The sequence below is a fragment of the Sceloporus undulatus genome, chromosome 4 (genome assembly GCF_019175285.1).
Source record: "Sceloporus undulatus isolate JIND9_A2432 ecotype Alabama chromosome 4, SceUnd_v1.1, whole genome shotgun sequence".
NCBI classification, from domain to species: domain Eukaryota; kingdom Metazoa; phylum Chordata; class Lepidosauria; order Squamata; family Phrynosomatidae; genus Sceloporus; species Sceloporus undulatus.
Genome location: NC_056525.1, coordinates 208,919,666 through 208,945,352, shown reverse-complemented (window position 1 = coordinate 208,945,352; position 25,687 = coordinate 208,919,666). Strand labels below are relative to the sequence as shown.

Below are 25,687 nucleotides of genomic sequence, written 5' to 3'. Positions count from 1 at the left end.
AGTTTGAAAAAAATTATAACATTCAAATTATAAAGATACAAAAAAAACCCTCAGAACACAAACAAAAATATTTAGCAGTTTTACAGAGTTATACAATACACTATTTTTTCTGCTATACCACAATATGGTAGGATTTAATGCACAGGGATATTTAACATAAATGAGATCAAATGAAAGAATGGAATTGGCATCATGTCCTGCCCTGCAGGAATATATGACAGATAAAGAAATTAAGATTATTTGGGTTCTATGTTACACATTAATTTACAGTGCAATTCCATCATTCTCCAATATTATACAGGGCAGCATAGATACTATCTGGTGTTAACCCTACAAGCAACATCATGCTTGTAGGACTATTTGTGGGAAGTGACATATTGCAGCCAAAAATAACTATTATTTAGTTTATACTCAGTGCTAAAGCTTTACTTGAATGTCAGTCCTAATAATGCTTGACATGTTTCTAAAATAAAACAACTCAGCTTTAAGTCATATTTTGCACTTCTTTATACAGATAATTATTTCATAGCATGTTAGTAGCTGCTAATTATGTTTTTATTTTTTTAAATGTACAGAAACATAACTAAGTATAAGATTAACATATTTTAAAACATCTGTAGCCAGGGTCTCAGGATCACTTCTAAGTAGCATTTCTTTAAAGATTTTGGAGGGAGAGGGGTAAAATTATGTTGTTGTGTGAGTTTGTTTTTGCCTTTGCCTTCTTCTGAGGCTGAGTGTGTGGCTTGCTTAAGGTCACCCCATGGGTATCCATGGCAGAATGACAATTTGGACCCTGTTCTCCAAAGCCCTAGTCCAATGCTCAAACTACTACACCACCCTGGCTATTTAGCAATAAAACTAGCAAACCTTAATTTTTTTTTTGGGGGGGGGGGTTCCATGCTGATATTTCTATGGTAATATCTGCCACTGCTTGCTTCAGGGCATCAGTTTTGTTTCCCAAATTTAAACCACAGGAAAAATCTATATATAGGGGCTTGATGTTCTAGCATACAAATACCTTTATATTTAATATTAGTGGCGTATATAAATATCATCATGATACTATATTCAGATTTTTTAAACTGTGAAACATTTGTGAACTTTGAACTGCATAGAAAAATGCTAAGAAAATATAGCAATACGTATTTAACACAGGATTCAAAACATGTTATTTACTATTGTAGTTTCTTATATGTGTTTTCCCATGTTTAATTTTATAGATTACTCCTCCCATTAAGATTTACATGAAGTTAAACACTTTTTCAATCAGGAAATAGTAAATATCTTCTGTACAGCAATATTACACCTTTATACAAACTCCAGGAAGTGGATGAAATGGAATTTTATTTCTCTTCTTCCAAACACTGTCTTTTGATATTGTTTTTATAAGTTTTATGGTAGCCTTTAAACCACAGCAAACACTCTGAATGCTTTACTTCCTGGCGGATTCTGTAAACTGCAAAAGGAAATAAAATAGAATATTGTTCATATATGCTGTTACTTTATAAAATTCCAACACTACCATGCACTCTTGTTTTAATCTTGCACTGACTTACAGTACATACTTAGAATATCCTGTTCTGTTTTCTCTCCAGACCTTAGAAAAGTTACTTTTTATGACAATGCCATGAGTCCCCTATGCTGGCCAGGTATCATTGGATTTGTCATCCAAAAGGGTAATGTTTCCATGTTCTGGCTCCCCTATGAGATGAGATGCATAGTTATGTGGAACATGATCTTTTCAGTAGTAGCACCATGATTCTGTAATTATTTGTCTAGGAAGGTATATCTTATTCTAATCTCGTTAAATCTTTACAAATATATTAGATAAAACCCTTTTTGCTTCAGAAAATTTTGGGAAGAAACAAATTATTACTCACTGACCGCCAAGCTTTTGTTTATTTTATAGTTTCCCTACTATTATTTCCCTACTATTTAATTTCTACTTTTTGTTTAGTTAAATTATTGTATCATTTTTTGTATAATTACAAAATCAAGATAAAAATACCTCTTAAATATATACACCTATTCCTCTGTAACATGGCAGCTTTAATTCCTTTGGAAGAGGTAACTAAGGGCCAAGACACACTACAGAAATAATCCAGTTCGAGGCTGCTGTAATTGCCCTAGTTCAATGCTAGGGAATTCTGGGAATAGTTTGGTGTGGCATCAGAGCCCTCTGACAGAGAAGACGAAATGTCTCACAAAACTACATTTCCCAGAATTCTCTAGCATTGAGTCAGGGCAGTTAAAGTGGTCTCAAATTAGATTATTTCTACAGTGTGTTTTGGCATTAAGGTTGCAAACATCTCCCAATTCGTCTCAGAAATTAAAAATTAACAGGTAGTTCAATTTAAAAAAAAAAAAACAAATTTTAAAGGAGATTACAGCATAAAACTCTCAGCACCCATCTGTCTACAATTTGGCAGGCATAATCCCCTGCTAAGCAGCTTTTATTTCTGCAAATTTTATTCAATTCTGATAAAGGGAAAATAGTTACAGCCAATTATTGGATTTCAAGTTATATTCAACACTAGGCATGAATATTTGAATTTCTGATTCTCAGATCAAATTTGAAATCTAGCTCAAAGCAGTCTGCTTCAAATCAGTCTCAGCTGAAGTAGGCTACTTTCCAAAATGTTGCCTCAGGACCCAGACCAAATCTGTTTGTTTGTGAACATCCCTACTTTATCTAGTTTATCTGACAAACTGAGAAATTCAGTTTGAAATCTGTAATAAAAAATAATGAAATTCTCTCATTAGCTACCACTACACTGTTACAGAATCAATAAACAAAAGAGTTGTTTTTATTCATAAGCAACTCTTAGAGTTATGATTTTAGGTTAAAGGAGACAGTCAGTTCTCATACTACGGCATCTCTTCCTGGCACCACCTACTGTTATGCAACAGACTGCTTAATTGTCATGACATAATGACTGAATTACTTCAAAATGAAATGTAGGAATACAAAGAATGACAGGTGTATGCAGATAGATAGTAAATACATTTCTTTAAACGTGTACTTTATACCTTTCTGAAAAAATGCCATTTTGAAATGAAGCAATGTACATTCTTCTTTTATCCACTGGCATGATATCAACAAAGCCCCCTTCATTGCGAATTACCCCAGCATGTACAGCTGTCCGACAGATGCTAGATATCTGAAAAATTAAAAATTGGATTTTTAAAATTGAAGATCTGCATTGGCTTGATTTCTGTAATTATTGGCTGCACTGGTGCCTTACAAGAAGCCAGATCACACTTGCTTGATGTCCTCTGCCAATGCAAATAGCTAAACAAATTATGGCACTTCCACCTATGTTTGGTTATAATGAACACATGAACAAGGAAGTACAGTTTGTCTTTCCCCAGATATAAGCCATGATTTTGAATTTTGCTTATGATTCTGCCTTGTCAGGAGAGGGACAAACCAGGGTTCCTTATTCACGCATCATGATCAAGCAGCCACCTATGGAGCATCCTCAGTCTTTTTAACCATTCCTGCTTGCTGGAGGAATCAAGATAATCTAGCAGTGTGAAGGGGATGCAGTGGGTTCAAGCCACACTACTTGACACCCAAAGTGGGGGAATAACCCCAATGCTCCCCCCCCCAAAAAATCTGCATTTTGGCAGAAGCAGGCTATGGTGTTCACCTGTGTCCCTTTAAAAATCCAAATAGATGGCGTGAGTGGAGCGAGGCACAGTGGGAGGAGAAAGAAGAAACCTCAGTGGGTTTTTAAATTTAATTTTTTAAAAGATTTTTAAAAATATTTTTTAATTTTTTAATGTTCTTAAAAACGACATAACTTACAAAATTTTCACTTTAACCATATAAAATTATGTACATGTAAATAAATTTCAGGCTGTGCATATGATACTGTAATTTAAAGGTATAATTTTAATTTTGCTAGCTGTTTATGTCACAACTATTGCCATTACATTCATTGATATATGGGAATTATGATTTATGAATACAAAAAACATTACTAAGTATTCTGCATGTGGTATGGGAAGAGGTCAACTGGAGGGTGGGGGTGACACAATGAATTACCATATCAGGTGTAACCAACTCTAGTGATGTCACTGGCAGTGTGTACCAACTCAGTAGTCAGAATCCTTTAGAATTTTAGATTATTTTGATGTACAAAATATACACAGCCAGCATGTTGTTGTGCTTTCAGCACTGGACTATCGTTCTGAAAACCAGATTTTAAATCCCTACTCAATCATGGAAACCCACTGAGTGACCTTAGGAAAGTCACACTGTCTCAGCCTCAGAGAAAGGCTAAGGCAAACTTCTTCTGAACAAATTTTGCCAACATTCAAGTTAGGGTTATCATAAGTCTGAAATAACATGAAGGCACACAAGAGCAAATAAAATTCAACTTTTTCCCCTCCTTTAATTAGCAATTTCTCAATATGAATGTTGTAACTGATACAAGGTTATGTAAGTTTTGATCTCTTGCTTTGTAATCCATAAGGGATTGAAAAGTGATTAACTTTTGCTAAACAGAGACAAACTTGGGATTCCAGTGAAATTCAGGGGACATTTTAGTTATAAATAATGCAATTTCAACAGAATTTAAATATGTTTAATGAGATGGGTGTTCCATTTTTCTTCAATATCATGAGCACCACCTTCATATTCAGCCCACAAACCATTAATACGCACTCTAAAATAGCAAATAAATGTTTCCGTTTTTAAGGAACTTCTATTTTATTTCAAGTCAATTTGGAAAAAACATAAGTGTTTAATCTCGAGTGCATTTTTCCTTTTAGAAACTACAGTCGGTCCTTCTTATACACGGATTTTTTATACATGGATTCAAGCATACACGGTTTGAAAATGTTCCAAAAAAGTATAAATTTACCTTCATGTTCCATTTTTTATTAGGGACACCATTTTGCTATGTCATTATAATTAATGGGACTTGAGCATACACGGATTTTGTTATACATGGGGGATCTTGGAACCAAACCCCAGCGTATAACAAGGATCCACTGTAATTTTATTTTGAGCTCTTTCTATCTTTGGTGCTTTACAGAGCACCCAAAAAGGGCGCTCTGCCGGCGCCCATGTTTGCTGTGCCAGGGAACCACAGCGGACAAACCGTGCGATTCCCTGGTGCAGCAAAAAGAACCCGCAAAATGCAGGTTCTTTTTGTGGCGCGGTTATGACGTTGCAAGGCGCCAATGGCGCACTTGCAGCATCATAACCGTGCCACGATGTGCGGATGCTAAGTGTCCACAACGTCAAAATGGCAGCGCCCATCTGTATAGGGTGCCGCCATTTTGACATACCCAGTACGTCCTAGGGGTGAGGCCTGATTGGACGCTGCATCCTCAGCCAACCCCTAGGACGTATTGGGGGTGTGGCAAAGGCTTGTGTAGAACAGGCCTTTATTTTATAGCAGTGATGGTGAACCTTTTACAGACCAAGTGCCCAAACTGCAATCCAGATCCCACTTATTTATTGCAAAGTGCCACGTCCCTCTGGCTTTCTAGTAACTAACTCTGGCACACTCTGTGCTAGGGCGACAGCACATATGTCCATAGAGAAGGCCCTGAGTGCCACCTCTGGCACGCGTGCCATAGATTCACCACTACTGTGATATAGTAAAGTGAGGACAAAAAACCCCTACTGATGTTGTCCAAGTTGTAATCTGTAGTGAGACCACCATAAAAAGCATGTTGTATCTTATATATCTTGAGTTGGGGTTATTCACATTAATTGGGGGAAGGGATAATGCACTTATAATAAATATATTTATATCTATAAATAAATGCAATGCACAAACAAATAAAGCCCAAGTATGCATACTTTGTTGACCCTGAAAGATGCTGCATCATTTATAAGCTGCATATAAACACTGTTTACTGCAAAAAATAAATGGCATCACTCGTAAAGGAACAATTTCTTCTTAAAGTCTGACACACAACTTTGAGCTGATAAGGTTACTGAGATATGGTATATGTAAAATAGCCTTATGTATTTTCAAAGCAAGCCAAACATTTCATGCAGTGTTAAAACACCTTGCTTCATGGTTGTGCTTTGGCATGTACCAGTATTTAACAGGTCAAAGAATCTGAATACCAAGCTGCTTAATCATTTTCCTTCTTTTGCTACTCAGCAAAATGTCAAATATCTACTACAGCATACTATTAGCCTGCAAAGGCATGTTACACACATTTTAAAGGCTCTTTTAAGCATTCCTCTGTACAGATAATATTTGTTTCCATTAGTATTCACATCACGTGTTGTTCTTAATCATTTTTCTTGTCCTGTACCACAAGATCACCAACCAGCTTTCATATATTTAGAAACATATAATCTAAACTGTAACATGATCTTCTGTTGGCATGTAACAGTACAGCTGGTGTCAGCCCATATAGTAGTAGACTACTTCAGCCACAGGCACACACATTGTAAAAAGGCACTGCTCAAATTTCTTAAGAAGCCAATATTTCTACAGTTATTCATTAACTAACAAGTGATGACAAAAACCAAAAAAATGAGCTGTAGAAAAAAGAAGTTGGCAAGAAACACGTCTAGCTTATTTGACTGGTTTCCATGCCACATTCTTGTGACCTCAAAGTGTTTGAAATGGCTTAGAACCACAGCTTTTTCAAACATCAAAACAAACTATGCAATAAACAAATGTCTAAATCCAATATCACAGCAGCACTACACAATGCATAGTAGACAAGGGAATTGTTATGTCATTGGAAATACCCTACTGGATTCTGTTCAATTCTGTTTTATCTGTATAATAAATAAATAAATAAATAAATAAATAAATAAATGCTTTATTTATATACCGCCCTTCTTTCAATCAGGGCGGTGTACAACATGATAACACATACAGAGCAGAATACAGTATACAAAACAATAAAAACATCTTAAAATATACATTAAAATCACATATTAGCACATGTGTATGTAGATCTGTCTGAAGACCTTATCAGGACAGTATTCTGTATTTTATAATTTCATTCTTCATTAAGTAATACAAAAAAGGAAAACAGACTCTTTAATACTTTACTGGATAATTAAAATGGGGGAGGGGATACAAAAGGTAAACAGCAAAATCAAGTGCATGAACTTAAAAATGAGTAATAAAATTTAAATATGACAAAATATATAGTCACTTGAAAACCTTGAATGGCTTTATAAACTATCAGGCTGAGAAACTACTATATGACTTGTTTGCCTACCAGGTTTCCTAAGCAGGTAACAAGCAGAGCCTATCCTGAAATTCATAACATACTGTATCAACTGACTATATAGATCTGTATGTGTAAATAACAAGAAATATTTTTCTAATCTGTAGATACCTGTACCTCCATTATTGTCACTACTCAGATTTATCAGGCAAATTGATCTAGGCCAGATATCATATTAGAATATTTCAAGAAATCAGTTTATCATCCCAAACTGTTCAAGCACTCCTTAGTTTTCACCTGTCTGGTGTAGCCTATTGCTGGTTCCTGGGAACCAAAAATGCCTGGTACCTGTATTTCCTCTGTTTACTGACTCCTACCTGAAAACATATTGAAAAACTTTTATCATGTATTGATATTGATAGTATTATCCACATGGATCTTTGTGTAAATATGTGCTGTGAGGGGGAAAAAACAAACATCAAAAAGGCCTCAGTACTGTTAGAGTTGCATTTAATTGTTCAGAGGCAGGCTTGAGGGAGATCTAGGAAACTACCACAGCTTCCTTCCCCTCTTCCTTTACTATTTTGCTGCGTGTCTCTGGCCCAAAACAGATGGACCAAAAAGTGCAGCTTTCGGCCATTTCAGGGGCATGGCATGCAGATGACACATGCCTCCAATGCAGCTGAAAGCTACTCTCAGGCCGCCCAAGGCATCCCGAAACCAGCCAGAAAAGGAACAGCAAAAAGCCACTCCTTTCCAGCAGCCCATTTAGGACTGCAACAGTGGCCAGCTTCAGTACCAAAACATTTGGTCTCTGTGGTCCTGGGACAATCAGGGCTGGAGCAGCCAGAGGCTGCTCCAAGCTGCTTTGCCCCTTTGTCTGGGTCCATGCTTTCAATCCATTTGAAGTATAACTTCTAAGATAAATTCTAGAACAACAGAACAGCCAATTTTCTGCAGGCTTCTGTTGCTTCAGCTGGCCAGGTGGTGCTACTGATGCACATGCTATTTTAGTAAAACACTACCATAAAGTATCCAGATATATCCATATGTGCAATCACAAAAAATTGAATTTTGCAGTATTTTATTAATATGTACATGTATATATCAGTAAAACACAATTTTAAAAAGCACCCTAGATCCACCCATATCTATGACCATACAGAGAATGCTGATATGTTACAGATGGTGGAGGAATTTGTGCAAGTGAACATTCTGTTTGAATTCTGATAACAGGAATTCTAGTTTACTTATACTATTCATTTGACATATCCATATGTCTCAATGGCAAAAAGCATACTTTTATCAGGGATGTCATCCTTGTACAATACATCAAGACAACCTTCAAGAGAATGCAATTGCCAGGAGATTTTTCAATTTCTGGAACTTGTTTTGAAGGGGGGAAAGGTAGTCCAAAAAGCAATGCAGATGACATTGTTTTTTGTTCTTTTGAATTTTGCAGAAAGAGCAAAGTTTTACAGAAAGAAGTTTTATGAAATATTTCAAAGGTCCTAAAATGTGAGAAGATTATGAAAAATGTATAAAAGTTTATTTCAGCACATAGCCTTTCATATATTTGTTTCTTGCACCCATAAACAAAATAAGTAAAGACTGACATCCTTAACATTGGGTCAGTTTGAGAATGCATGGAAAGGTGCACTGTAATCCTTGACAGGGTTTCTTTCCTATGAAGAACTGCTATTAAAGTCCTAGAATTCCCTACAAGTTGCCAACTTCCATACATCATTTCTTCAAGGAAAAATTAAGCAACAGAAAAATAGTGGAAGCAGACATGGAAAATGGGCACAAAGTAACTTTCCCAAGAATTTGCTTCAGCAATCACCCAGCCTGACCACATATATGTTGGTTATGTAGGGGTGGAAAATATTAGACACTGATATTTAGCTCAAAAGCAGATATTATGCATACAAAGAAAATGCTAATGAAAGTGATATCCACAGGCAGGCTTTTCTCCCTATTCAAGTATACCCACTTATATTTAATGTTCACCTTGTATAAACACAGGCCATATTGAGAGTATTCTTGGCCCCAGTAACAGTGCTCAATGATTTCGAGCAAGGTTAGAAGACTTACAGTACAACATCATTATGATATGGTGAATATTATATTATGGTGGAATGGAGAGAGAGCCCAAGATGTAGATTCCATTTTCACCAGAGCCTCATTGTAGCTACAAAGTTTTGTCCTGCTTCCTTATGGAGCTCCAGCAAAATGGGGCTATCTTTAAAGATGGAAACTCAAAATAGGGCGATTTATTAAGAAATATAAGCTTACCAAAAGCATTCAACATTAATTCTTCAGCAAAAAAATGAGATGCCTACCCACATCCACCTATCTAAAGCAAAAATTTATAGCCAGTGATGCTCTGGTGAAAATGAAATCTACATCTTGTGCTCTCTCCCCATTTCACCATAATATGATATTCAACATACCATAATGATGTTGTTGTACTGTAAGTTTTCTAAACTTGCTCAGAATCATTGAGTGCTGTTACTGGGGCCAGGAATACTCTCAGTACTCACCAGCTTGAGTCCCTGTATTGGGAGAAAGGTGGGATATAAGAAAATAATAATAATAATAATAATAATAATAATAATGTGTACTCTTACTTACATCAGAATAAATTTGTGTTCCAATTACTCGTGCATAGTGTGGATTTGCCTGCATGCAGTTGTGAGGACAATAGACCCTTAAATCATAGGAAAGAAGAAAACAAAAACATTTTCAGATATAAAAATAAAAATAAATCCACAAAATAAAAAGGATTATAAGTAAAATATCACATCACTTTTTCCTCTCCCTGCCTCTTCACCTCTGCCAAATCTTTTCAAGACAATCGCTGAAGCTACCACAGCAGATTTTGAGGGTGAGGATAGGTGGGGCAGGGACGTAGCCAGGATTTTAGGAAGGGGGGGGGTCCAGACTAAGGGCCACCATTATAATGGGGCTTGGGTGCGGCGGTGCAGCAGCACACACCATTCGTTTTTCTAATGGAAGGGGGGGGGTCCGGACCCCAAGACACACACCCCTTGGCTACATCCCTGGATGGGGGAAATGTCTGTAGGCTCCTTTTTCACTGAGATGAGGACACAATAGGCAGAGGAGCCTTTAAAAGCTGCCTTGCTGGTCTACAACTCTCCAGCAAAGCTGAATGGATGCAGATGAGCCTTTAACGGCTGCCTTGCCAGTCTACAACTCTCCAGCACAGCTGAAAGGGCACAGAGGAGCCTTTAACATCTGGCTGCTAGTTCCAAGGATGCTGAGCCATTCTTCCACCTGGGCCAGAGATAGTGGTGGCAGAACAGTCAGGAGGCTGCTTTCTCCCTTATTTTACGTGGGACTCAGAGGGAAGATACTTCATCTGGGTGGTGACTGGGTGAGAGGAGGATGATAAAGAAGCATAGCCATGTCCGCCCTTAGCTGTCCTATTTCATTTTCTTTGTTTAAATTGTTCTAATGGTTTAACTATTGTAACTGTTATTGTGTTTTATTATTATGTAATGGTGGGGGTTGTATGCGGACAGTATAATGTGACTATTGCTTATATTTGTATTTTTACTTTATGTGTAATATTGTTAATTATTTTATTATTGTTTCTGTTGTAATCCGCCTTGATTCCTCTGGAAAAAGGCAGAATATAAATTATATTATTAATTGGCTTGTTTACCTTGGGCAATGTGTGGCTGGCTTGTAAAATGGACATAATTGTTCAACAGTTGTTTCACAAGTGATTGCTTGTACTGCAATTTAAAACAAAAATAAAAATTACACAAAAATATGTAATTAAATGACAAACAAATAAACTAGTAGAATTATATCATATAAATAAATGCGCACCTGTTACTTTAGAGACTGTGAAGGAATTAGCAGACTGGTACTTGCTGCAATACAAATAGCAATAGTATTAATTGTTGTTTTGCTTTCCACAAGCAACACAATAATGGCATATCATGATGATGGTGATGTACAATAAGGCCATAAAACAGTAAAATAATAACATAATTCAAAGTGGTATTGTGATATGAACAGTTATTTAAAACAAGAAATGACAACAGGAACAGCTGTAAATAAATTTCTAAGCTACTGTTCATATTGACTCTTTTGTGCTTTTGTCTTTGCTTTTCAAAACTGATTTTCAAATCATAGGAATATGGAATATCTATGATTTCAACATTTCATTCTTATATCACAAATGGCAGATGGCAGCTGGAGCGAAGGGAAAGGCCAGCAAAGTATGTCTGCTGCTAGCTATCAGAGCCAGTACTATAAGAGCTTTGGTTGCTTATGCTCCCAACTTTCTCCCACCTGCATGGCAAGGTAGTGCCTATGTGGATAGGAGGGACAGGGGAGTGAGGAGGCTTGCCAAGTGAGGAGGCTTGCCTGTTGCTCGCTATCATGGCACATGATGGGTGATCCTCCTCTTGGCTCCACTGCCCCTTTCCACCTGCACAGCTACAGCCATGTGCCAGTTGGAGGGAGACAGTGGACAGCTGATCAAGAGGGCTCATCCAGCACTGGCTAGCTGGCTAATCTTCCCTGTCTTCTCCCACCCACAGGGTCATGTAATGTTTGTTATGTTGGGAAGCAGAAAAAAGAAGAAGAAAATATCAGAAGCAAAGGAGAAGAAAGAGAAAGAGAATGTGCATTTTATAAAGAGGGAAGAAATAAGAAAATGGAACAGAAAGAGTTCATGGCTGTGGATGGAAAGGGAAAGATCCTAGGGGAAAAAAGAAAAGGAAGGTGAAATGACAAGGAGAGACTCAGAGGTCATTTTGCTGAGAGCTGAAAGTAGAGGGGATTCTACTTTGAGAATACCACGAAATGTAAACATACAGAAGGTAAATGAAAAGGGAGCTATGTGGATCTTGGAAAGACTGACATGATTCTAGTGTAATCTCTTGAATGAAACCCAAATTTCATAGCTATTATATTATCATTCAAAACAAAATACATAAAGGAGCCCTCCACACTTACCTGGGGGGGGGATTTTGATGGCTATGGCTGCAGTGAGGACAGCAGGGAGCTGCCATCTTCTCCACGTGGTCCAGCTTCCCCTTCCCAGGATCATTTGCATTTTTCATATATCCAGGAGGGAGCAACCAATCAGTGTGCAGGAGAGGTGCTGCTTAGGCACCCAACTTGAGGGAAGCAGTTTTCCCTCAGGTCTACCTGAGCAGTATATAAAAAGGAGCTCTCTGCTCAGCTAGGCACTCTGGTTTCAGTATCCATTCCACCCTCTGTTCCTAGCTTGCTGAGGGTTGTCATGGACATTCAATGGATTTCTTTCCTTGTTAATGCATGCTCATAGGTTATCAGTGTGTTTATTCCTCTGCCACAACTTTGAGGCATTATGGCATGGTGCAAGATCCAGGTGCCACAACAGTTGGGCCTGATAGCCAAGTATCTATCAGTTCAAGGTGTCCTGTTAGGGGACTGCAGGGGAGGAGGCTTAGAGGCAAAGCTCACCATAGGTGAACCTCCCTCACCATTGGATGGCAGAAAACCACACAATAGTTGTGTGTCTGAGTGGCTTTCTCATTGGCTGATTCCTGTTCTGGATTAGGAATCCTGCAAAAGGTGAATGTCTGGGGTCTTTCAGTATCAGACTCTGGATCTTTGCTTTATGCCAAGCCAAACTATGCAGCTGTTAACAATAAATTTGGGGCATTTACTTTCCAATAACCCATGTTGTAGTTTGTTTTATGGTGGCCTCAATCAGACTACACAGGCCTTTAGTCATTAGCCTGCAATCAATATTTACCATAACATTTTAATGGATTTTGACTAATTTATTTTACAATTATTTACTTTGTGTTACTAAAATAGTCTGAAATTTTATAAACCTGGTACTCTAGTATCCCGATACAATGGCCATCTTTGTACTCACCCAATTGACTGTACTCCATTTCTATAGGACTTAATAAAATAGTGTTTTCTTCCTTGTCTGGTAACATCAACCCAGCCACCATCATTGTCAAGGATTCCATAATGTATTGCAGCTCGGCAAATGCTTGATTGCTATGAAAGAAAAAGAAAAAACACAGAAATCAATACCTTTTAAAATATTTCTCCATTATATTTCTAAAAAGTAGGAAATTTGGTTTTTTAAAGAAAATACTGACTGTTAAATCTACTGTCCTAGAATGTAACTATAACTTAGCCGCCATTAATTTCAGTCTGACAGAGGGGAGCTAGGTGATACTGTCAGAAATACATATTACTCTGACTATGTTTGTGAATTATATTCCACCTGAGGTGTAAACTCAGGTCTACAATCCTGAATGGGCCCATTTTGTTAAGTCAGATATTTTTTTCAAGATAAGAGATTGGATAGAAATTTGTTCCCATCTATTTTTGACCACAGCTTATCCACTTTGCAGCTCCCCTTAACTGAACACTCACCTCAATGCAATTGGTGACTGAAAATCTGTACATTTATGAGTATTCAGTCTGATCTTTCTATCTTAAATATGTGTTCAATCAATGCACAGTTTAGCATAATATGTTGAAAAACGTGAATACGTATGAAAAATCCATAGAATCATGTTTAAATCTATTGGGGGAAAGTGCATTAACTTTTAAAAATCTGGTTCTATAGTGCATTTAGAAAATATGAGATTCTCTATGAAAGTGAGAGGACTCATAATCTGATATGAATACAAATTAGAATTAGTTTCAAGACAGAAATCAGAAAAGCTAAGCGAGCTCAGATTCTGATTAATCACATTTTTATTGCCAGATATTTCTCTCTTCAGAATTTTTTCTTTTTATCTTATGTTTAAGCATATTTTGCTCCATATAATGTTTTGTCAACTATAATATATATGAGTTGACTATCCTAGCTTAAAAATGAAATCAATTAAGTTTATACTGAATTATATCTTTACCATGTCATAATGAACACTTCCCACAACTTTGGCATTACTGTCCAAACAGCCAGCAGGACATTCATACCTAAAAAGAAAATCAAAACAGAAAAAGCTTTTAAAAGGATGATAGGAAAATGGGCTTTCTTAACAAAAAAAGATGTAGTTAGTTTCATGGGTTATTGATAAACTGTCACATTCATCCTACCTATTACAAGTTGTTCCTTTGCATTGGTCCCTCAGTCGCACTTCACATGAAACAATTTGAGCTGAGGGAAAAGCAGTCAACATTATTGCAGTCTTTCTGTGTGTTTTGAGATCCAATTAAAATGTTAAGCCTGTTAAAAATAGAATTTCCTTACACATTTGTTGTTTGCTGATGACATCATTTCTTTCACTGTCATCAGAGGAAGACAAATGAGACCTTAATCGATTTTGTGATGTCTCCTGCACATGTGGCTGCTGTCGTTCAATCTCATTGGTTTCCATCTCTGGAGAATAAACTCTTTCTGAACCCTCTGTCAAAGCAAATGAAAGAAAGAAATACTATTCTGCTGTAGCAGGCCACACTGAATAACTTAAAAGTGTAAGTGGTGAAAATTTCAGATGTGTCTTTACTAATCACTAATGAAGGGGAATCTTACAAAGCAACCCCAGACACATTTCTCTAGAGTTTTCTCTCAGGAGTTTATAGCACTGAGGTCTTAAGCCAGGGGTAGGCAACCTGCGGCCCACGGGCCGGATGTGGCCCGGCGAGGCCTTGGGACCGGCCCCAGCCCAGTCCTGCCGCCGATTGCCGCCGGGGCCTTTGGGGGGCAATTGTCTATAGAAGCCTCAGAAACATGCATTTATATTAACATTTTTTAAAAAATCAGCAAATTTTTTCACATGTCCTCTATTTTTTTTAAAAAAAAAAAGTGTCTTCCATTTGAAAATTTTGTCCTACATTTGTCCTGGTTTATTTATATATTTATTTTTTTTAAAAAAAAATTAATTATTTATTTTTTGGGTTCGGCCCCCCAGTTGTCTGAGGGACAGCAACCCGGCCCCCGGCTCAAAAAGATTGCCTACCCCTGTCTTAAGCACTTCTAGATTCTATTTTGTACAAACCTATCCCACTGAAATCAATGGTACTTTAAGGTCACAATCCTATACCCATTTACCTCAATCAATGTCTGATTGAGATCAGTAAGGCTGCATCCATACTGCAGAAATAATCCATTTTGATACCATTTTAACTGCTATGGATCAATGCTATGGAATTCTGGGAACTGTATTTTGGAAGCAATTTAGCCTTCTCTGTCAAAGAGCTGTGGTGTCAAAAACAAATTATAATTTTCAGAATTCTACAGCATTGAACCATGACAGTTAAAGTGGTGTCAAACTGGATTATTTCTCCAGTGCTGGTGCAGCCGAAGACATTCTTCCAAAAATGCATAGTTACAACACAAAACACAGGTAGACAATGTGTAGCCAGATACTGTTGGACTGCAACTCCCATCATTCCTCTTTGCTAGCTAGGGTCACTGGGAATTGTAGTCCAACAAAATCCAGAGGGATACACTTTGCTAGCCCTGCTTTAAAAAGTTAATACTAGATGCCTTGTAATAACAGTAATACCAACCATTGTGAATTTAAACTCCACCCCCAAAAGCCAACATATACATCTGTTTAAACAATGGGAGATTATTAAATTCTTTTGAGGCATGCAATCTGGGAATAATGACTGTATTCAGAAAGAAGAATCACAGTGGCTGGCTACCTGTGATTTGCGGTGTAACTATGCATCTGTAAACAAACTTTTTTGACATTTTTAAGTGCGGATGTGATAAGCGAAACCAAGGGCTAAAGCAGACGAGCAGTTAGGAGCAGCCTCTGACTGCTCCAGTCACGACTGGGCCCCAATTGAGGTCCCAAACTGGCCACTGGCAGGAGAGATTGTTACTGCTTCTTTTTGGGGTGGGTCTTGCAGCCTCTGTATGGCTTCACAGAGGTTCTGGCCACTCCAGGAGTATGTGTCATCTGCATGTCACACACCCAAAGTGGCCAGAACTGGCTCGTTTTGGCCTGTGTGTTTCAAGTCTCCGTCACCTTTTGTTTCAGGGTTATTTCCATTTCTATTAGTAGAAGAACTCTGACCCAGAGAACACAGCCTATTGGAGTTACTGACATGTGAGACAAAAAGAAGACCTAACACATTATAACAGCTTCTGTTAGTTAGGCCCTTCTTCTCAATGAAGCCTCCTTGCACAGCTCAAAAATATGCAGAAGCCTTTGCTCAATACATACTCTCCCACATTAAGTCAAAGGATTCCCCTTAATGTCAGACTCCCAACGAAAGTGCAAAAAGTGCAAAAGTAGAGATGATTGCTACAATTATTTAATATTGTATTTAAAAACATTATTCACAATAGCACTAAAAATACATACCTTTATAACAAAGGTTTTCTCTACAGCCTCCTCCAAAACTAGGTGGACATGCAGAACATGGGCGGCCATGCTTATATGGTGCATGTCCCCACCAATTACCCCTAGGAAGAAACATGCTATTTTGTGAAATAGGTTCACAACATCTATTCTGATTTACACAACTGAAATGGGTCACAACTGGCCTAATCAGTACACATCTAGTTGTTGTTCCGTGCCTTCAAGTTGTTTCTGATTTATGGCAACCCTAAGGTCATGTTGCATTCTTGGAAATTTTCTTCAGAGGGGATTTGTCATTGCCATCCTCTAAGCCTGAGAGAATATCACTTACCGAAGGTTACCCAGTGATTTCCATGGCCAAGCAGGGATTTGAACCCTGCTCCCCAGATTCATAGTCCAATGCTCAATCCACTATACTACACTAGTGCCCAAAGAAAATGCTTTGCCATCCACTGTGTCTGTACTTTTTATGTGGACTGTTTTTGGGAGCACTAGTATTTCTCCTTTAAAAAGAGTGGCAGGAATTGTAGGTTGCAACCTAGGCCATGAGCAATTGATAAATTAGCAAAGGGTTGCATTTAAAGACTTACATGCACAGTAAGTACACTTTGTAAACAGAAGAGCATAATGAATAGTTAACAACATCCACATCTGTTCCTGAGGAACAGGGTTTTAAGCCAGGGGTAGGCAACCTGCGGCCCGTGGGCCGGATGCGGCCCGGGGAGGCCTTGGGACTGGCCCCAGCCCGGTCCTGCTGCCGATTGCCGCCGGGGCCTTTGGGGTGCAATTGTCTATAGAAGCCTCAGAAACATGCATTTATATTAACATTTTTTAAAAAAATCAGCAATTTTTTTCGCATGTCCTCCATTTTTTTAAAAAAAGTGTCTTCCATTTGAAAATTTTGTCCTACATTTGTCCTGGTTTATTTATATATTTAAGTTTTTTAAAAAATTATTTACTTATTTATTTTTTGGCTTCGGCCCCCCAGTTGTCTGAGGGACAGCAACCCGGCCCCCGGCTCAAAAAGATTGCCTACCCCTGTTTTAAGCCAATCTCTCCTGTTATAGGATTTGAAGGAAGTCAAAGAATGAAAACAGAATGCTATTCCTATGACAGAGCACTGGCAGAACTCTCCAAGAGAGTTTTGTTACTGAGGCTGGGGAAATAAAATAAGGAAAGCACAATTTCCTACTCGGGTAAGCAAAGGTGAGGCACTCTATTGTAACTGTTGCCTCTCTTTATGTGCAGGATCACAACTTGGATACAAGAAACAGAACAAACCGTCACCAAACACATACACTTGCATTGCAAAGTCCAAGGGGAATTTATACTCACATATAAGTCTCCCCATCCTCTACAATGGGAAGGCTGGACCACAAATACTGAATGAAACCCTGCTCTTTCTTTCCTTCTCTTCTACTTCTCTCTAAGCTTCTCATAAATACTTGTGTGTCCAATTACAAGGATCCTGGATTTCAGGTGTTTCCTGTTGCTCTTTGTCTCCCATTGCTCTCTTTCTACCACTGTTTCCTACAGGTAGTCTGAGTAATGGATTCTGGCAGTGTTCTTATAGATTCTGGGAGCACATTTCATTTTTAACCCAAATTGAGAAACCTTTGGGTGGTGAGATTTGCCTCTGTCTTCTTGGCCTGCATGGTTATAGAATATGGTGTGCATTCTACTGATGTAACCAGTATGTTCTCCCTACCACCACAACACAAATATAAGATTGTTCTGCCAAAGCTGTTCCAAAGCCAAGCACTTATGCAGCTGAGTGCAACCTTATTTAACACCACGTAAGATCTCCATAATTCAGTTGAACTGCTGCCAATCAGATCTCCTCTAATAATCTGTTTCAAAATGAGCAGATTACCTTCAAAAATAGAGCTGGCAGATTGTGAGGAATGCTTGGAATGTTGTGATTTTGGACTAAAAGACATTTAGGTTGGAACCCTCAAAATTCAGACTGTATTAGTGTTGCACTGTGCCAAAGTTCTACTAGAAACAATGCCTTTTCTTCAACAACATTCTCTAAAACTTTTATTGCCTTATACTGTACTTTCTAAAACAGTGGTTCCCAAATTTGAGTTCCCAGCTGATAATGCAGTACAACTCCCAGCAGACCTAACCCCCCCCCCAAAAAAAACAGAAAACACAGCTTCATTTATATACTGCTTCATACCAAACTAGCAGTGTCTAAGCAGTTTACAACTGTAAGCTAATTGCACCCTACAATCTGGATACTCATCTTAGTGACCTCAGAAGGATGCAAGCCTGAGTCAAGCTGGAGCCCTTTTGCTGGTATTGAACTCGCAACTTTGTGGTTTTGAGTGAGTGGCTGCAGTACAGGCATTTAACCACTGCACCACCAGGCCAGTTCAATAACATTATCAAACCCAAGTGTGGGAATGACTGATCTTATGTAAATATGAATATCCATAAATCATTCAGGTACTGTTATGGGAGCAGGTTCTTTGTGACCACTTCCCATTTAGCAGGCAAAATATTTCCATGAAACTCAGTACTTGGGCAGTGATTAATCACAGAGGTCTTCATGTTATAGATACCAGTGCTTTTAGAAAAAAAGATTGAGAACTAGTTTATAGAGGAAAAATCTGGAGTAAAGTGATGACAAGGAGAGGGGATGCTTACCATTCAAAAACTCACATTCAGACCTTCATATACTGCAGTAGCTTGGGACAAGGGAGAATTTGGAGTAGATAACAGACAGACAGTGATCCCCTTATGTTGGATAAACTACATTTTTAGTATAACTCCCAGTGGCCATGTTGGTGGGGGGATTCTAGAACTGTAAACTTAAAATGTAACTTTTCTAATGTCTGTGAAGTACTAAACCTTTGGACTTTCTCTACTTCAAACAGAACTAGAGCAGAAATGCTCCATATAGTGAATCCATTTAGTTGCTGTATACATACTTACTTGGGTGAATAATTGCACACCAGGTAAATTGCTTTTGGCCATATCTGCCCCCAGACATTCATGTTATGGCACAAGTTAACAGCACAACCTATTCTGCTACTTGTTGCCCATACCACCTAGAAGACAAAAAGATTGGGGACAGGAGTTAAATATCTGATTCAAATAATACAAGTGAATACAATAAACACAAGCACAAAAAAGTTGTGACAACTAATCTTGCTTTATGTAAAAAATGTTCAAATGAAACAGCACCCATAGAGAGCCAGCATAATATAAAGGTAATATAACTAAAACAGTAACTGTTTCAGGGAAATTGATAGACAGTAGATAGCACATCTGGGACTATCACAAGTGGATTCTAATGGGATTCCACTGATATAGATAATCAGACAGATTCACTAAAAGAAGAAGAAAAAAACATGCATAAAATTTGTTTTGGATCCAAATTAAAGGCTGGTACAGATGGACCAAAAGGGGCAGATTGATGCTGCCCCTTTGAGTGCCAGAACAAGGCTGAGGTAACTGCACACTGTGGCCCCAATCTGGCATTTTTCTGGCCCAAAAAGAAGCAGCAAAATTCTCCTCCTTTTTTAGGGCAGAAAAAAGACCAATGTTTTCGCCACCATCACAGCTCTCCTGCACTCCAGCAGAATGTGGCAAAGTTACCAAAGTGAAACCAGAGCATGAGATCAACACTGGGCACCCTGTTATCTCAGAGTGAGCAACTCATGCCAGTGGCCATGGTGCCCAGAACAGGAGGATGTACATACAAGCAGCCACCCAGTGCCACAACGGAGGGGCCAAGGTAATGGAGGGAAGCCAGGGCAGCTTTGGGGCCAATATATTCCAGGCTTCTCCTGGAGTATTATGGCCCATGTGATCCAGCATGGGTTTCTTTATATTGTTCAATCTCTTTTTAAATTTTGTATTTTGTGAATTTTTAACTGTGTTTGTTCATTTCTTGTAAGCTGCTTTCCTCCCAAAAAGGAGGAAAGGTGAAAAAGAAGGGGTGATGATGATTATGATATTGTTATTGTTGTTGTTACCACATTTCTATCTTTGTAAAATATATGTATCAAACTAATACACTAATTCACATAAAGTAATTATTAAAAAGTGCATACCCACCTGCGTATAATGAGTGCATACGGGACCAGAACATCTATAGGGGCAGTAAGGGTTGCATTCTTGAGGATAAGGATAGCTAAAATCTCTCACTTCATCATACCACGCTTGGACATGAAATGTTAGTGGTCTATATCTACAAATAAAAGTGAAAAGAATTCCAAAATCATGTCAATAACTGCTCTGATTTTCAATAAAGACAAATTACATGTGTTTTAAACAATTATATTTTCAAATTATTTTCTATATACCTTCCCCAATGTGCTCCCAAGTTCTGTCCGATGGAGGGAAGAAGACTTGCAGGACCATGTTCCCAAAGACATGTCTCCGCCCAGGATTGTGCTGATCTTTCCAACTCTACATCCCATGTCTGGAATGGGAGAAGTCAAAAAACAAACAATCAAACATTTATTCCTGTTCTAATATATTTTAAGCTTATGAAAGGCTCTTATTTTCTTGTCTAAAACAGAAATCATTTTGACATTTTTTGAAAAATTGCTGTTCCTCTCTCATACTGTCTGAGTGGGGAGGTGGCAATTAAGTCTGATGTTTGCTTCAGGACAGCTTCAGGACAATCTGTCAATCCATATATACCATCCAGGATCACAAACAGCAGGAATGTCAAAATATGGCACTCCCAGAAAAATATTGTGGGAAATGGGAACACACTAGAAGTAGGAACATTCCTCCCCAAACTTAGATAAGACTGATATTGCAAAAGAAAACCCAGTGTGCCTTCTCAATGAGGTGTGCCCATGCATCATCATCATCATCACCATCACCATCACCATCACCATCACCATCACCAGCAGCAGCAGCAGTCATCTTTATTTATATCCTGTCTTTTTTCCAGCTATGGGACTCTTCACTTCCCAGCCTGTTCTTGGGGAATCTATGCATATAGCACCCCTTTTATAGTTGTAAAACTCCTTGATCCTATTTTCCCCCTAATGAAGTAGGACTCATACTACGGTATGGAACACTCTTTCATTTAAACAAAGGCACAAGTGACACACAAGAATGAAAAACCCTAGACTGTCCTTCAAATATTATTTCCTGTAGTTTTGGATTCCCAAAGATCCTTAGTTTTAACAGAACCATGATAGCTATTCCGGCAATTAAACATCTAAATTGTTAATATAACATGAAGTCGAAGGCTTTCATGGCTGGCATCCATAGTTTTTTGTGGCTTTTTCGGGCTATGTGGCCATGTTCTAGAAGAGTTTCTTTCTGAGCGGGCAATCTTCAAGGAAGATGCCAGCACATATGCTGGCGAAACTTCAAGAAACTCTTCTAGAACATGGCCACATAGCCCGAAAAAGCCACAAAAATTATGTTAATATAACATTTGTAGACATTAGGTTTTATGCTCTGTCCCTGCTAAACTGAAAGGCATATTTATCCAGAATGAGTGATCTCACTACAACTCACTAGAACTAATGTGTGTGGTGGCTTGTCAACTCTAAGGATTCCCGGATGAGACTGATTATCTAGATCCGTCAGCAACTATTTAATAATAATAATAATAATAATAATAATTTTTATTTCTATCTTCCCACCTCTCCCCATGGATCAAAGCGGGATCACAACAAGGTTAAAATCACAAAGATAAAATTACAACAACATTAAAACCACAATAAAATAAAAACATAAAACCTAAAAAAATCAAATCTAAAAACAATAGCATCCATCAATCAGGGGGTCAGCTGGACTCGTTCCATACTAATGATCTTCATAGGTCAGGAGGATAAGCACGGCGAAAGAGTTCTGTCTTTACCGCCTTCTTAAAGATTTCTAGAGATGTAATAAGGTGGGTCTCTTCTGAAAGTCCATTCCAAAGTCTGGGGGCCACTATACTAAATGCCATCAGGGAAGTAGAAACATGTTGGATGATGGTATTTCCAACAAATTCTTCCCACTTGTTCTAAGAGTGTGGGGCGGATTATATAGGGAAATGCGTTCCCGTAAGTAACCCGGACCCATGCCATGTAGGGCTTTAAAGGTAATGACCAACACCTTGTACTGTGCCCGGAAGCTAACTGGGAGCCAGTGTAGAACTTTCAAGATAGGTGTTATATAGTCAAATCTCGAAGAGTTAGTGACCAGCCTGGCTGCCGCGTTTTGCACTAATTAAAGCTTCCGAACTTGATACAAGGGTAGCCCCATGTAGAGCACATTGCAGAAATCAAGACGAGAGATTACCAGAACGTGTACTACAGCTTCAAGATCCTTTTGGTCGAGGTAGGGTCGCAGTTGGCATATCAACCGAAGTTGGTACCAAGCACTTCTGGCCATCGCATCCACTTGAGATGACAAATGTAAAGACGGATCCAGAAGTACTCCCAAACTGCAAACTTCATCCTTCAAGGGAAGTGTGATCCCATCAAGGAGTGGTGGACAAATTTCCCTCCCCAGACCTAAGGAACCTATGGCAAGTAACTTCCGTTTTCTCTGGATTCAGCTTGAGTTTGTTTTTCCTCATCCAGCCATTTAATGGATTATGTAGATCCATGTCATTCTAGTTTCGGGCCAGGTTATAAGACAAAAACAGCTTTGGTCACCTTGTTGGATGACTTGTGCAGGAACTGGAAAGAGGGAGTGTGTTCCTGTAGGCTCAGTAGTTTTCAATACCAAGGGCCACGGTACCCTTCTGAGTTGCCTCTCTGGGATGGGACTTGAAGGTAATGTTTTACAGTAGTTGTGTTCCTTCTTAAAGGGACACTCTCAGAGGGTGGTACTGGGGGTTGACTCCTTGGCCATAATCCTGTGGGGTCACTCAAGGTTGAGCGTTGTCTTCTATGCTATTTACATGAATGGGGGAGGTTGTATGGAGTTTTAGAGTAAGGTGCCACAAGTTTGCTGATGATACACAGCAATAGGGATTCAGCCTGTCTTGGATGGGGTTATGCTCCTGGAAACTCAGGTTCACAGTCTGAGGGTCCTCCTGGATTCAGCTCTGATCCTGGAAGCCCAGGTTTCAGCAGTAACCAGGAGCATTTTTGCACAGTTAAAACTGGTGCACCTGCTGTGCCATTCCTGAAAAAGTCAGATCTGGCCATGGTGGGTATGCCTTGGTTACATCGCCATATGGATTACTGTAGACATGGGGATGCCTTTGAAAAGTGCTCAGAAACTTCACCTGGCTCAAAGAGCAGCAGCCAGGTTGTTAACTGCAGCTTGCTAGAGGGACCATACAACTCTTTTGTTGCAACAGCTCCATTGGCTGCTGGTCCATATCCAGGCACAATTCAGAGTGATGGTTTTGACCAATAAAGACCAATGTGGCTTAGGTCCAGGTTATTTGCAGGACCATAGCCTCCTCTACGAGCCCATTAGAACACTGAAATCATCTGGAGAGGTCCTTGATTTGTCCCACCACCTTCTAAGGCTTATTCGATGGTAACAAGGGATTGGGCCTTCCCAGTGGCAACTCCCAGGCTCTGCTCTGGAACTCTCTCCTTAGAGAGGCCAGGATGACCCCACCCCTGCTGTCCTCTTGGTAGCTGGTAAAAACATTCTTGTCCTATCAGCCTTTTTCAGACTAATGAGGGTTGAGCTTTTAAATGCTGTGTAATTCAGATTTTAAGGTTTGTAACAGAGTTTTTTAATGCAGTTTATTTTTTAAAGTGTAATATTTTTAACTTTTTAAATTGTTTAATTGTTTTTAAACTTTATCTCTACATTTTAATGCTTTTGTAATAGTTTTACTTTGCATTGTTAACCACCTTGAGTTCCTATATCAAGAGAAAGGTGGGATATAAATAATTGTAATAAACAACAACAACAATAGTCCATATGTCAATTCTAGTCCATTAACGTACATGCATCACTGTGTATATACACATCCGTGACATTATGGCAATTATTTCCACAATTACATCTAAGAGATTTATTATCATTTATTCCAGTGGTTTTCAAACAGTGGGATGGGACCACCAGGTGGGGTGCAAGATTCACTCAAGTGATGTGCAAGACTTTGAAGCCTTGATCCCTCCTCCTTCTCTTCCTAAACGTTTGTGTGTGTAAAATTTACATGTGTGTTGTATTCAGTAAAACTGTTCTAATTTGAATGATGTTATTTCCTTATAAAATGTTTAAATATGAATATACATGAATGTGTGAATGAAAATAACCAAAATATTTTATTCATATAGCACACTGAGTGGAGGTGCACTCAGGTAGGTAGATATAAACGGGGTTCCAAGTGTAAAAAGTTTGAGCACACTAAGGCGGGATACACACCGCCATATAGTATGTATAGGATACGTACTAGGGTTAGGAAGGGGCGGTGCTTCCGCACCCCCCTAACCCTAGTACGTATCCTATACGTACAAGATGGTGGCGCACCTTCTACATGGGCGCCGCCATCTTTACGTACTGGACGCATAGCGTCCAGACGTGTCGTGGCGCCTATGACGTCGCGAGTCCGTGCCAGGCGCCTCGCGACATCATAGATGCGCCACAAGAAGAAGCTCCGAAATGGAGCTTCTTTTTTGCTCCGCGCGGGAGTCGCGCGGTTTGGCTGCTGCGGCTCCCGCACGGAGCAAATGGCGGCGGCGGGGAAGCGCCACAAAGCGGCGGTTTGTACCCCGCCCATGTTATTCTGTTCTCTGTGCTTGTACAGTGTATACTTGGTTGACTAAGCAGACAAACTCTGCCATCTTTGCACATGCTCAGATGTTATTTATTTATTTATTTATTATGGTATTTATACCCCACCCTTCAGCCCTAAAGGCTATCAGAGCAGTTATGAATCTTTGCCAGTTTTAAATTATTAAAGGATGTAAAAAATGCCCAATTTTTACAAACACCTATGTTTGTAAAAATGTTGTGTTTTTAGAGTATGTTATGACACATAACATTGTTACACGTGGTGATAGAAAAGGGCTGTTTCAAATGGATGTAACATTAAAAAAATCATTTTCAGTTTATAATGCTGGATTGAAAAATTGCCTGTCAGATTCCACATTACTATAATGTCAGTTCACTCATCATGACCTCCAAAACTCTAATTACACCTACATCTTCATTAGCCAGCTAGCAATAAGTCACCTGAAAATTCCCAAAGGATTGACATGGTAGGTCCTAAAGCAAAAATAAATAAATAAATAAATTAAAAAATTGTTGCAACACCTAAAATTCTT

At 38.7% G+C, this 25,687-nt stretch overlaps 1 protein-coding gene across 1 annotated transcript in view; it reads right to left on the bottom strand.

Moving 5' to 3' along the window:
• Nucleotides 1-1,312: 1,312 nt before the first annotated feature.
• Nucleotides 1,313-25,687, bottom strand: part of CRISPLD1 (cysteine rich secretory protein LCCL domain containing 1) — a 40,395-nt gene continuing 16,020 nt past the window's right edge. The window contains exons 3-15 of the mRNA XM_042466339.1: nucleotides 20,795-20,913; nucleotides 20,547-20,679; nucleotides 19,419-19,534; nucleotides 16,482-16,582; nucleotides 14,414-14,569; nucleotides 14,260-14,320; nucleotides 14,073-14,139; nucleotides 13,073-13,203; nucleotides 11,023-11,066; nucleotides 10,853-10,925; nucleotides 9,799-9,874; nucleotides 3,031-3,161; nucleotides 1,313-1,456 (exon numbers count right to left, since the gene is read on the bottom strand). Of these exons, the coding sequence (XP_042322273.1) occupies nucleotides 1,405-1,456; nucleotides 3,031-3,161; nucleotides 9,799-9,874; nucleotides 10,853-10,925; nucleotides 11,023-11,066; nucleotides 13,073-13,203; nucleotides 14,073-14,139; nucleotides 14,260-14,320; nucleotides 14,414-14,569; nucleotides 16,482-16,582; nucleotides 19,419-19,534; nucleotides 20,547-20,679; nucleotides 20,795-20,913 (1,260 nt within the window). The 3' untranslated portion in view covers nucleotides 1,313-1,404. The remainder of the gene's footprint in view (nucleotides 1,457-3,030; nucleotides 3,162-9,798; nucleotides 9,875-10,852; nucleotides 10,926-11,022; nucleotides 11,067-13,072; nucleotides 13,204-14,072; nucleotides 14,140-14,259; nucleotides 14,321-14,413; nucleotides 14,570-16,481; nucleotides 16,583-19,418; nucleotides 19,535-20,546; nucleotides 20,680-20,794; nucleotides 20,914-25,687) is intronic.